This window comes from Chionomys nivalis, chromosome 2 (genome assembly GCF_950005125.1).
Source record: "Chionomys nivalis chromosome 2, mChiNiv1.1, whole genome shotgun sequence".
NCBI lineage: Eukaryota > Metazoa > Chordata > Mammalia > Rodentia > Cricetidae > Chionomys > Chionomys nivalis.
The window spans coordinates 84,215,307-84,226,233 of record NC_080087.1 but is presented as its reverse complement, the minus strand read 5'-3'; the positions used below and the strand labels follow the sequence as shown (position 1 = coordinate 84,226,233).

Sequence of the window (10,927 nt, the reverse complement as noted above, 5' to 3'; positions counted from 1 at the left end):
GCTATGTCAAGTGTCTGGAAAAACACCTCATCACCTGACTTCCTCCCCAAGACTCAGGAGTCCTGGGCTCAAGCCTGTCCTATTTCAAAACAGAGAATCTGAAGCCGGGAGTTCAGATGCTCCAGAGCTCGGCGCGGGACCTCCCAGGACCTTCTTTTCCAGCCCCCTGCCTTCCCCCACTCCCTTCTATACGACTCAGCACAGCTGTTAGTTTTCCAATCCTCCTGGGCCGGTGGGGGTGAGTGAGATTGGTTGTGAAATCCTAAGATTTAAGACCAGATATTCCGAACCTGGCCCAAATGCACCATACTACAGGCTGCAAGGGCCACCAGCTTCTCAGCCTGCAGAGATCTGAACCACCCCCTCCCTGGAAACCCAACCCTCTGAGCCCTGAATATCGCTTAATTCTGATAGCTCCAGGAATGTCAGACCCGGGGTGCCAGCCCCCCTCTCCAAGCTCCTTCTGTAGGCTCAGGGTCCCTCCCACCTGCCCTGCCAGCTGCGCAGCGTGGGAACGCCCCAGCTGGGCTGCACGGGAGCTGTCAGGACAAGCTGTGCGGTTCCCAGCCTCCCTGCCTGCTAGAGCCAGGGTACTGCTGCCTCCTAGCCGTCGCCCGGCAACCACTCGAGGGGCCCGGGACAGCTAGGCGGAGAGAGGGGACGGGTGGGTACTGCCGAGTTCTGGGAAAGAAGGAACTCGGGGCGGGAAGGGGAGGGTGGGGGCTGGATTCCTACAACTTACGGTGTGTTAGGCCTTGCAGAGATAACAAGGCAGCAGGGATGTATTTGGGGAAGTGGGGGGCTGAATCCTTCTTTTCTCATGACTCCCAAGTAGTCCTTCAGGACCTGGGTGCCCTTTCCCCGACCCACAGGCCCACGGGAGCCTGAGCCCCGCCTCCCCAGGGCGCGAAAACTGTTGAAGTCTCAGGGGTTCCCATTTATAGCTCCGTTTCCACTCAGCTCAGTCCCTCCTGGGCCCGGGCTGAGCAAGTTTCTTCCACTCTCTTCTTTCCTCCTCCTCATGCCCGCCTCCCCTTCAACCTCAGCAGGGCGCAGGTGTCCAACACGAGCAGAGCCCCCTCCTTGGACCCAGGTGTTACAGCTCTCAGACCCCCTGATAACGCAGGGGTGCCCTCCTGCTGCGCGAACCGCGACCCGGAGAGCCCATAGTCTTGGCACTCAAGCAGCCCGAGTTTCTCAATGGGAAGAGGGCGGGTAACCAGGGGGCGGGGCGAGTAGGATCCCGCCCTCCCGCGGGTCTCTCGCAGACCCAGGCTGTGCAACCCGCGAGCGGTACAGAGCAACGGAGGCTGCGGATGAGCCAGATTTCGGGGACTCCAGGCCAGACGTAGAATCCTCCAGACTGGAGTGGGGACAGGGGAAGTGGGGTACAAAGAGGGGTTCCAGGCCAGCGTGGAGAGAGGCGTGCTGTCGAGGAAGAAGTTGGAGAGGAATCAGTGCAACCTAAAATCTTGGGGTGCACGCACAAACATACACAGGATGCTGGGCCCCGCCCTCCTCGTCCTCCTCTGCAGCTTCAGAGGACTTGCAGGTACCCCCGAAGGGCGCAAGGAGGGTTATTTGTCTGTTCTGGGAAAAATAGACTAAGGACTCCTAGTCCTGGGTGTGAGAAAGAATTCTGGAGGCTAGAGCTTCTGATCGCAGGAAGGAGGGCTTTGGACTGGACCTCCTGGGTCTTGCATAAGGGAATTCTTGACTTAATCTCAACTCTTCTGTCCCTCTTCTCCTAGGCCCATTGCCCCATTTTCTGCAACAGCCGGAGGACATGGTGGTGCTGCTGGGGGCGGAAGCCCGGCTGCCCTGCGCTCTGGGAGCTTACCGGGGGCTCGTGCAGTGGACTAAGGATGGGCTGGCTCTAGGGGGCGAAAGAGACCTTCCAGGTGAGTCTGGGCTGCATCTGACGGTTTCAACTTTAGAGACTGGTAGGCTCCCAGTGAATATTTGGGAATTCCAAGTTTTAAAACGATTGTTTTTTGGGGGCGGGGATGTAATTCCTTGTGTTTGGAGACTTATTTTTATTCTAAAACATCATATAAAAGCATAGACATTTTGCCAGTACAATAATTATAGTCATATAATTAATGCACAGGCTATTGTGAGCTTCTCAGAAGCCGTGGCCCTTTAACGTTCCTCTATGGTGGGCAAAAGGTAGTATTTTATCTAATTTTTTTGGTATTTGTTTTGTTTTGTTGTTTGAGTTGGGGTCTCCCTCTGCAGCCCAGGCTTGCCTCAAACTCGAAATCCTCCTGCCTCACTCTTGAGTGCTGAAATTACAAGCATGCACCACCCACATCTGGCTTAACCTAACTTTGATGGAAATTGTTTTCCTGTATTCCTTTCTGACTTCTTTTTAAAAGATTTATTTATTTATTTATTTATTTATTTATTTATTTATTTATACGGTATCCTGCCTGCAGGCCAGAAGAGGGCATCAGATCTCATTACAGGTGGCTTTGAGCCACCACATGGTGGCTGGGAGTTAAACTCAGGACTTCTCGAAGAGCAGTCAGTGCTCTTAACCACTGAGCCATCTCTCCAGCCCCTCCTTTCTGACTTTTTAACTCACAAATTTATGGTGACTATAAATTGACAGGAGGTTTAGAATCTCTCTGAACCCAGTACCTCTCTCTCTCTCTCTCTCTCTCTCTCTCTCTCTCTCTCTCTCTTTCCTTCTTTTATTTTCTTTGACAGTGTCTCACTGTGTAGTCCTGGCCAGCCTGAATTTCCTATATAGATCAGAATAGCCTCGAACTCAGAGAGGTGTGCCTGCCCATGCTGGAATTTAAACGTGTGCTCCACCACACCTAGCTCCAGCACATGTTTGTTTGATTGGTTTTTGGGTTTTCAAGACAGGGTTTCTCTGTAGCTTTGGAACTTGTCCTGGAACTAGCTCTTGTAGACCAGGGTGGTCTCGAACTCAAAGAGATCCGCGTGCCTCTGCCTCCCTAGTGCTAGGGTTAAAGGCGTGCGCCACCACCGCCTGGCCTCAGCATGCATGTTTTAATAGTGTTTTAGCATCAAATGTGTGACTCTTATCTGCTCCCTGGAGTGGGATTCCTGGAGATAAAGACTTGAGACCAGGAGTTCAGAATTTTTTTATGGTCTCTCTGTCTTTAGGGTGGTCCCGGTACTGGATATCAGGGAATGCAGCCAGTGGCCAGCATGACCTACACATTAAACCCGTGGAACTGGAAGACGAAGCATCATATGAGTGTCAGGCTTCACAAGCGGGCCTCCGATCACGACCTGCCCAACTGCGTGTGATGGGTGAGGATGGGTGAGGACCCAGCCCATTTGGGCTTTGGGAGCTGGAGGTGGGGAGTGGGGCAGTTAGAACTGCTCCTGAGTGGTGCAGTCTAAGAACCCTGGGGGACTGGTGGGTGGAGCTGAGAGGATCAGAGGCTCTGCTTCCAGGATGCATTTCTGACCCCAGTTCTGCCATGCAGTGCCCCCAGAAGCCCCCCAGATACTAGGCGGCCCCTCTGTGTCTCTGGTTGCTGGAGTTCCTGGGAATCTGACCTGCCGGAGTCGAGGGGATGCCCAACCTGCCCCTGAACTGCTGTGGTTTCGAGATGGGATCCGGCTGGATGGAGCCACCTTCCACCAGGTTGTATTTAAATCTCTTTGCCATTCTTTTTTTTTTTTTAAATTATTTATTTATTATGTGTACAATATTCTGTCTGTGTGTATGCCTGCTGGCCAGAAGAGGGCACCAGACCTCATTACAGATGGTTGTGAGCCACCATGTGGTTGCTGGGATTTGAACTCAGGACCTTTGGAAGAGCAGACAGTGCTCTTAACCACTGAGCCATCTCTCCAGCCCCTCTTTGCCATTCTTTGTTCATTCAGCGAGACTCGGGGTCCACCTTGATCTCAGGCTCATCTAGAGGGAATGCCAGCCATTCAGGGTTGAACTATGATTCAGATCAAGAGCGAGGTTTCCTGGTTCAGACCGTTGCTAATTACTTCCTCATGTATTGGCGTTTAACCTCTCTGTCCCTCGTTTTCGTTATCTATATAGGGGGAAAATAGTAGGGTAACTTCATAGGGTAATATAGAGAATTAAATAAACATGTGAATGTCTAAAAGTATACAATGCATTGTAAACACTACCTATGTAAGCTATAGATAAAATCATTGTTAGTATGGGGTGTGGTACACACCTATAACCCCAGCACTCAGGAGACTGAAGCAGGAGGGTCATGAGTTCAAAGCCAGCCTTGGCTTCAGAGTGAGACTCTGTCCTAAAAAGAAAAAAGTGTCATCTATCTATCACCTCCAGACCACGCTGAAGGACAAGACCACTGGGGCAGTGGAAAACACCTTATTCCTGACCCCTTCCAGTCACGATGATGGAGCCACCTTGATCTGCAGAGCCCGGAGCCAGGTCCTGCCCACGGGGAAGGACACAGCTGTTACATTAATCCTGCAGTGTGAGTGCAGTTGGTCCTGGATAGACCAGGGTGGGCCTGGACTCCTGGGTCTGACACAACAGGAGGGGGATTGGATGGAGACTGAAAGCCCAGCTCCTGCCTTACCCTCACAGATCCCCCCGTGGTGACCCTGTCTGCTGAGCCCCAGACTGTGCAGGAGGGAGAGAAGGCGACTTTCCTGTGTAAAGCCACTGCCCAGCCTCCTGTCACCGGCTACAGGTGAGGAGAAACGCCCCTTGTCTCTAGCAGAGTTCCGGGAGCTTGAGGAGGGGTAGGACGACATTAATATCCCCACTGTCTCCGCAGGTGGGCGAAAGGGGGATCCCCAGTGCTCGGGGCACGTGGGCCAAGGTTGGAGGTCGTAGCAGACGCTACGTTCCTGACTGAGCCAGTGTCCTGCGAGGTCAGCAACGCGGTGGGAAGCGCCAACCGAAGCACCGTGCTGGAAGTGCTGTGTGAGCAGGGGCGGGCCCGTGGGTGTGGTCGAGGTGGGCGTGGCTGGCTGTAAGGCGGGGCTAGAGCAGTTAGGGCGAGGTTTGGCTGGGTCAGGTGAACCTCTAAGCGAGGCTGGGGCGGGGGGAAAGGGTGGGGTTTGTGGTAGCCGACTCTAAGTGGCGTACCTAGCAGCTGGTCCTGTGTCAGGGGCTCATTCTAACCCATTCCTCTCTCTCCTGCAGATGGACCTATTCTGCCGGCAAAACCGAAGCCCGTGTCCGTGGACGTGGGGAAAGACGCCTCCTTCAGCTGCGCCTGGCGAGGGAACCCACTTCCACGAATTACCTGGACGCGCCTCGGTAGCTCTCAGGTGAAGTTCGATCTGGGGCCTTGGACGTTAGCTGGAAGTGGTCCGGGCTGCCTCCCCGAGTGTTGTCTCTGATACCCCTTCCTTGTGCCAGGTGCTGAGCTCGGGGCCCACGTTGCGTCTTCCATCCGTGGCGTTGGAGGATGCGGGTGACTATGTGTGCAGGGCTGAGCCTCGGCGCTCGGGTTTAGGAGGCGGCACGGCACAGGCGAGGTTGACGGTGAACGGTGAGAGACTCCGAGGGTCTTGGGGTAGGGGGTGGGCCGAGAGGGCGTGCTCCTGAAAAGGAAGTTATAGGCTGTGGGACTGAGGAGTAGAGCCGGACCTGTTGAAGGAGAGACACTCTACAGACTGTTATGGCCTGGTTTCTCAGGGGTGAAACCACAGTGACCATATCTGACCTTGCCTCATTCAGAACTGGTTTTGGAGAGGTCGAGACCTCTGCTTCATGGTCTATGGTTTCCATTCCAGCTCCCCCCGTAGTGAAGGCCCTGATTCCTGCGCCTGCCTTCTTGAGGGGCCCTGCTCGACTCCAGTGTGTGGTGTTTGCTTCCCCTGCCCCGGACTCCGTGGTAAGGAAAGGAACCCTCACCCCTCTGACACATCAGCCGTGATCCGGTCCCCCACGCCTGACACTGACATCTCCCACATCCTACCAGCCCCTCTCTGCTTCCTCAGGCTCCGAGTTGATACCCTTTTCTTTTGTTTTCTAGGTTTGGTCTTGGGACGAGGGCTTTTTGGAGGCAGGTTCACTAGGCAGGTTCCTGGTGGAGACCTTCTCATCCCCTGAAGAGGAGGGAGGACAGGGCCCAGGCCTTATTTCTGTGTTACACATTTCCGGGACCCAGGAATCCGACTTTACCAGGGGCTTTAACTGCAGTGCCAGGAACCGGCTGGGTGAGGGACGAACCCAGGTCCACCTGGGTCGTAGAGGTGAGTTACTGACCCAAAGACCCTGAAACCTGGGGATTCCAAACCCCACAAACACAGCGATTCCCAAGATTGAAGCCACCGAACTATAAGGTCCCCAAATGCAAAGACTCCCCAAATCTCAGCACTATGTCAGTGAGATGGCTCACCAGGTAAAGGCACTTGCCACCAGGCCTGATGACCCCAGTTCAGCCCTCAGAACCCACATGGTGGGAGAGGACCAATACCCAAAAGTTGTTCTCTGACCTCTGTTCCCACACCATGATATGCACTCCCACACACATATAAATACATACAATAGCATTTGAAATGTAATAAAAATAAGTGGGGGTTAGAGAGATGGCTCAGCAGTTAAGAGCACTGGTTGTTCTTCCAAAGTACCTGGGTTAAATTCCAAGCACCCACATGGAGGCTTAGAGCTGTCTGTAACTCCAGTTCCAGGAGACCTGCACCCTCCCACCAATGCATATAAAATATTTTTTTTAAAAAAGGTGATAAGTTGTTTTTTTTTTTTTTAAAAAAAAAGTATGAATCTCTTGAATCATAGGACCCCAAATCAATAATTCTCTCAAATACAGAGCCCTGAGTGGGAAGGCTGTTCCACACCTGGATGCCACAAACCCGGGAAGTTGAAACAGAAGACTCTCAAGTTCTGAGCAGCCCTAAAGTTAGGGTGTTTGTTTGTTTATGGGGGCACACTCCTGCCACAGTGCACATGTGGAAGCCAGAGGACAACTCTGTAGGACTCCGTTCTCTCTTTCTATTTTGTGGGTCCCCAGGATCGAACTCAGGCCCTGATAGTAAGCACCATTTCCCACTGGACCGTCTTGCCAGCCCTGTTTCTTTATTATAGGTGTTCTGGTCTGGGAGACAGGGTCTCCGATAGCCCACGCTGAACTTACAGGCTGGGGTTACAGATGCAGCTCGCCCAGGGAATTTAAACTCTCAAACTGTGAATCCCTAGGCCCGGAGAGATGGCTCAGAGGTTAAGAGCACTGCTCTTCCAGAGGTCCTGAGTTCAATTCCCAGCAACCGCATGGTGACTCACAACCACATATAATGAGATCTGGTGCCCTCTTCTGGTGTGGAAACATACATGCAGACAGAATACTGTATACACAATAAATAAATAAATCTTTAAAAAAAAAAAAAAAAAAAAAAAAAAACCTCAAAAACCTATGAATGCCCAAATGCCCCTAGACAACCAAATATAGCACACTGTAAATCTTGGGAAACCCCAAACCTGGCTTCCTTTTGAACCAAGGAACCCAAGCCCTGAGCCCATTTCCCTGTTACCCCATCTTCAGACCAGCCTTCTCAGGAGACCTCATATGCTCCTTACAGACTTGCTGCCCACTGTACGGATTGTGGCTGGAGCAGTCTCTGCAGCCACCGCTCTCTTTATGGTCATCACTGGAGTGATTCTCTGCTGCTGGCGCCATGGCAAGTATCAGGCTTGGGACCAGGCTCCATTCCGGGCCACTAAGTTCTCTCCCTAGCCCTGACTCGGTTTCCTCAGGGTCGGTCTTCCCATCTCCTTTCCGTCGCCTCCTGGCCATGGTTCTCCTTCGTTTCCAGCCTTCCCTAGCCCATTTTACCCAGTCAGTTCTGTTCCCAAGTCTTGGTCATCACAAAATATGACCTCACTTGTCGCTCACCTCTCACCTTCCTGGTCCTCAGGCTCTTTCTCCAAGCAAAAGAACTTGGTCCGGATCCCAGGAAGCAGTGATGGCTCCAGTTCACGCGGCCCTGAAGAGGAGGCAGGTGGCAGTGAGGAACGGGTAAGATACAAGTTTCCCTAGATCTGTGTTTCCAGACCAAGATAATAACCTAGTCTAACCCACCCTCAAACTCAAGTATGAGCCTAGCCTTTTTGTTATTGTTTGAGACAAGGTTTCTCTATGTAGCCCTGGCTGCCCTAGAACTTGCTGTGTAGACCAGGCTGACTTCCTAGAACAAGCAAGGTCTGGATGAGTTGGGGAGAGGAGGAGGAGGAGGCAAAGAGGTGGGGGTCAGGTCGAGAGACAAGCATGATCAAGCACGGACAAGAGGCCCTAACTGGGGCTAGGATTGTGGCAGGTGGTGAACTGCTTGGCTACACGCTCAAAGCCCTGAGGAGCTCGATTCCGAGCTCTACATAAACTCCAAATCGGAGCTCCTCCAATCTGCCTCCTGAATGCTGAGATTAAAAGTGTGTGCCATTATCCCAGCTTGGTCCCAGTCTTAAACATGAGGACCCTGGACCCACAGGATCCTCACAAATACAAATACTCACTATGTCCCCATAGCCTTCTTTACTTCTTAAGTCCAGCCTCCAGGCCTCTCCTTCAGCCTGATCTCCAAAGGAAGGCCCTTGGGATTTGGCAGCGGGATGGGGTGATCTTCTGAGCACTACCTCTCATTTTTCCCCTCCCTCAGGGTCCCATTGTGCACTCCGACCACGGTGACTTGATCCTTGATGAGAAGGAGGCTCTGGAAGCAGCGGTGAGTACTGGGGAGGAGCCGACTATTGGTCACTCAGTCTCCACCTCTCCCCAATTGCGTGCTTTAAAAAAAGCTTTCTGGAGACAGGGCCCCCCCCCGCACTGTAGCTGGCTTTGCACTCCTAGCAGGCTTTCTCCTGCAGCTTCTGGATGCTGGGGTTACAAACTAGGACTTCAGATCTGGGCACCACACTTGGCTGTTTCCTTGCTTCAGTCTCCTTCTTTGGTTTCTGTCACCTTAAGACCTATATTTGCAAGGTGGTGGTGCACGCTTTTAATCCCAGCACTCCGGAGGCAGAGGCTCTGAGATGAGGTCAGCCTGGTCTACAGAGCGAGTTCCAGGACAGCCAGGGCTAAACAGAACCCTGTCTAGAAAAGAAAAGAGAAGCAAAAAAAGCCTTTAGCTCCTCCTGGGCCAGCTCACCGGCTCACAGTCTCCGCAGCCTCTTCTTATCTTATTTATCATTTCGCTTTGGTTTCCAGGCCTTCTTTCCCCACCAGCCACGTTTCCTGCTTGTAGGTGTCTTTTTGGCTGTTCTCTACCAGCCTTACACCCACCCAAACATCACATTTCCCAGAGATGGTCCTGCTTTGAAATCCTACCTTAGGTTAGATGCATCGGTTCCAACCCCGGCTCCCATTCTAAAGCCCCGCTCCCTGACTTTTCTTTGAGGCAGACCCTTGTGTATCTCAGGCTAGCCTCAGACTGAGTATGTAGCCAAGAATGATCTGGAGCTCCCGATTATCCTCCCGAGTGCTGTGATTAAAGCATGTGCCACCACACTAAGTTTATGTAGAGCTGGGAATCGAACCGAGGGCTTTGAGCATGCTAGCCAAGGACTCTGCCGACTGAACCACATCCCTAACCCAGCTAAAGCCTCTTGTCTGTACTTGATCATGCTTTTCTCTTGACCTGCGGTTCACCTTCCCACATTCCTTCCCTCCCTCCCTCTCCCCAACTTCAGTCAGACCTTGCTTGTTCTAGGAAGCCAGCACTTCCCCTATCTCTGCCATCTATGTGCCTAGCTCTCTCTGCCTCCACCTTTGCTGTTTCTTTCTGCCATCGCCTCTCTCTAGGTCTGGCTGTAGCTCAGTGTGTCTCTCCACCCACGATCCCTGCCTTCCTATACCTTCACATTCCTTACCAAGTCTCACTGGCTCCCCAGGATCCAACCAACGGTTACTACAAGGTTCGAGGAGTCAGTGTGAGCCTTAGCCTTGGGGAAGCCCCCGGAGGAGGCCTCTTCTTGCCACCCCCCTCTCCAATTGGATTTCCAGGAACTCCTACTTACTATGACTTCAAGCCACACCTGGACTTAGTACCTCCCTGCAGACTGTACAGAGCGCGGGCCGGTTATCTCACCACACCCCATCCCCGTGCTTTCACAAGCTATATGAAACCCACATCCTTTGGACCCCCAGATTTGAGCTCTGGGACTCCCCCCTTCCCCTATGCTACCTTGTCTCCACCCAGCCACCAGCGTCTCCAGACTCACGTGTGAAGACGTCTCTGATCGAAGAGTCTCAAGAGCGTCAACTTGCCGTCGTGTGCTGTCCAGCGTTCTGAGGAATCACCAAGTTGATGACCTACTCCTCCAAAACTGAACACCAGAGGAGGGAAACAACCTCCAGGATCATTGATGTGTGGTTGGCTCAGCCAAAGGGGATGCTCCAAGAGGGAGCAATACGACCACTATACCCACTTATTCTCCTGTGAGAAAGACATTCAAGTTTGAATGAAAGACAGTCAAATTCTTTGCAGAGGGACAAAGACAGGAGGTGATGAGAGTCAGGGCCATGGATGGGAGGCTTTTCTAACTAGTAGATAAGATATTTGAAAATGACCATCTGCACCAAAAATATGATAGCAAAAGACGAATCAAGATGAATGAAATAATCCCCCCACAAACTCCTGGCTTTCCCAAGAAAGGGAACTTTGGCCAATAAAAGTATAGCCAATATGGCTGTTCATTCTACGAGAACTCAAAATGACCACTATCTTGATTCCTCCCTTAAAACTATGAAAGAATTGAATCAAGGACTGGGGATGGGGTGAGAATAAAAGCAATAAAAGGTGTGTGTGTTTGTGTGTGTGTGTGTGTGTGAAGGAGGAGGCATCAGTGTGTGGGGTGGGTGAGTGGTGAAAAGACTGAGAGCACCGGCTGCTCTTCCAGAGGTCCTGAGTTCAGTTCCCAGCAACCACATGGTGGCTCACAGCCATCCGTAATGAGAGCTGGTGCCCTCTTCTGACCTGCAGG

General features: G+C 52.3%; 1 protein-coding gene across 1 annotated transcript; it reads left to right on the top strand.

Moving 5' to 3' along the window:
- Window positions 1-1,422: 1,422 nt before the first annotated feature.
- Kirrel2 (kirre like nephrin family adhesion molecule 2) lies at window positions 1,423-10,758 on the top strand. Its single transcript, XM_057756656.1, has 15 exons — window positions 1,423-1,552; window positions 1,752-1,901; window positions 3,139-3,288; window positions 3,468-3,628; window positions 4,304-4,454; window positions 4,568-4,673; window positions 4,761-4,909; window positions 5,132-5,259; window positions 5,351-5,483; window positions 5,728-5,828; window positions 5,970-6,189; window positions 7,531-7,629; window positions 7,867-7,967; window positions 8,605-8,670; window positions 9,836-10,758. The coding sequence occupies exons 1-15, from the start codon at window positions 1,501-1,503 to the stop codon at window positions 10,169-10,171; spliced, it is 2,103 nt and encodes a 700-aa protein (XP_057612639.1). The 5' UTR covers window positions 1,423-1,500; the 3' UTR covers window positions 10,172-10,758.
- Window positions 10,759-10,927: the final 169 nt, after the last annotated feature.

Coding starts and splice junctions, on each gene's coding strand:
- Kirrel2 (XM_057756656.1), top strand. CDS start 1,501: ATGCTGGGCCCCGCCCTCCTCGTCCTCCTCTGCAGCTTCAGAGGACTT. Junction 5,260..5,350: donor CGCGCCTCGGTAGCTCTCAG/GTGAAGTTCGAT, acceptor TCCTTGTGCCAG/GTGCTGAGCTCGGGGCCCAC. Junction 6,190..7,530: donor GGTCCACCTGGGTCGTAGAG/GTGAGTTACTGA, acceptor TGCTCCTTACAG/ACTTGCTGCCCACTGTACGG.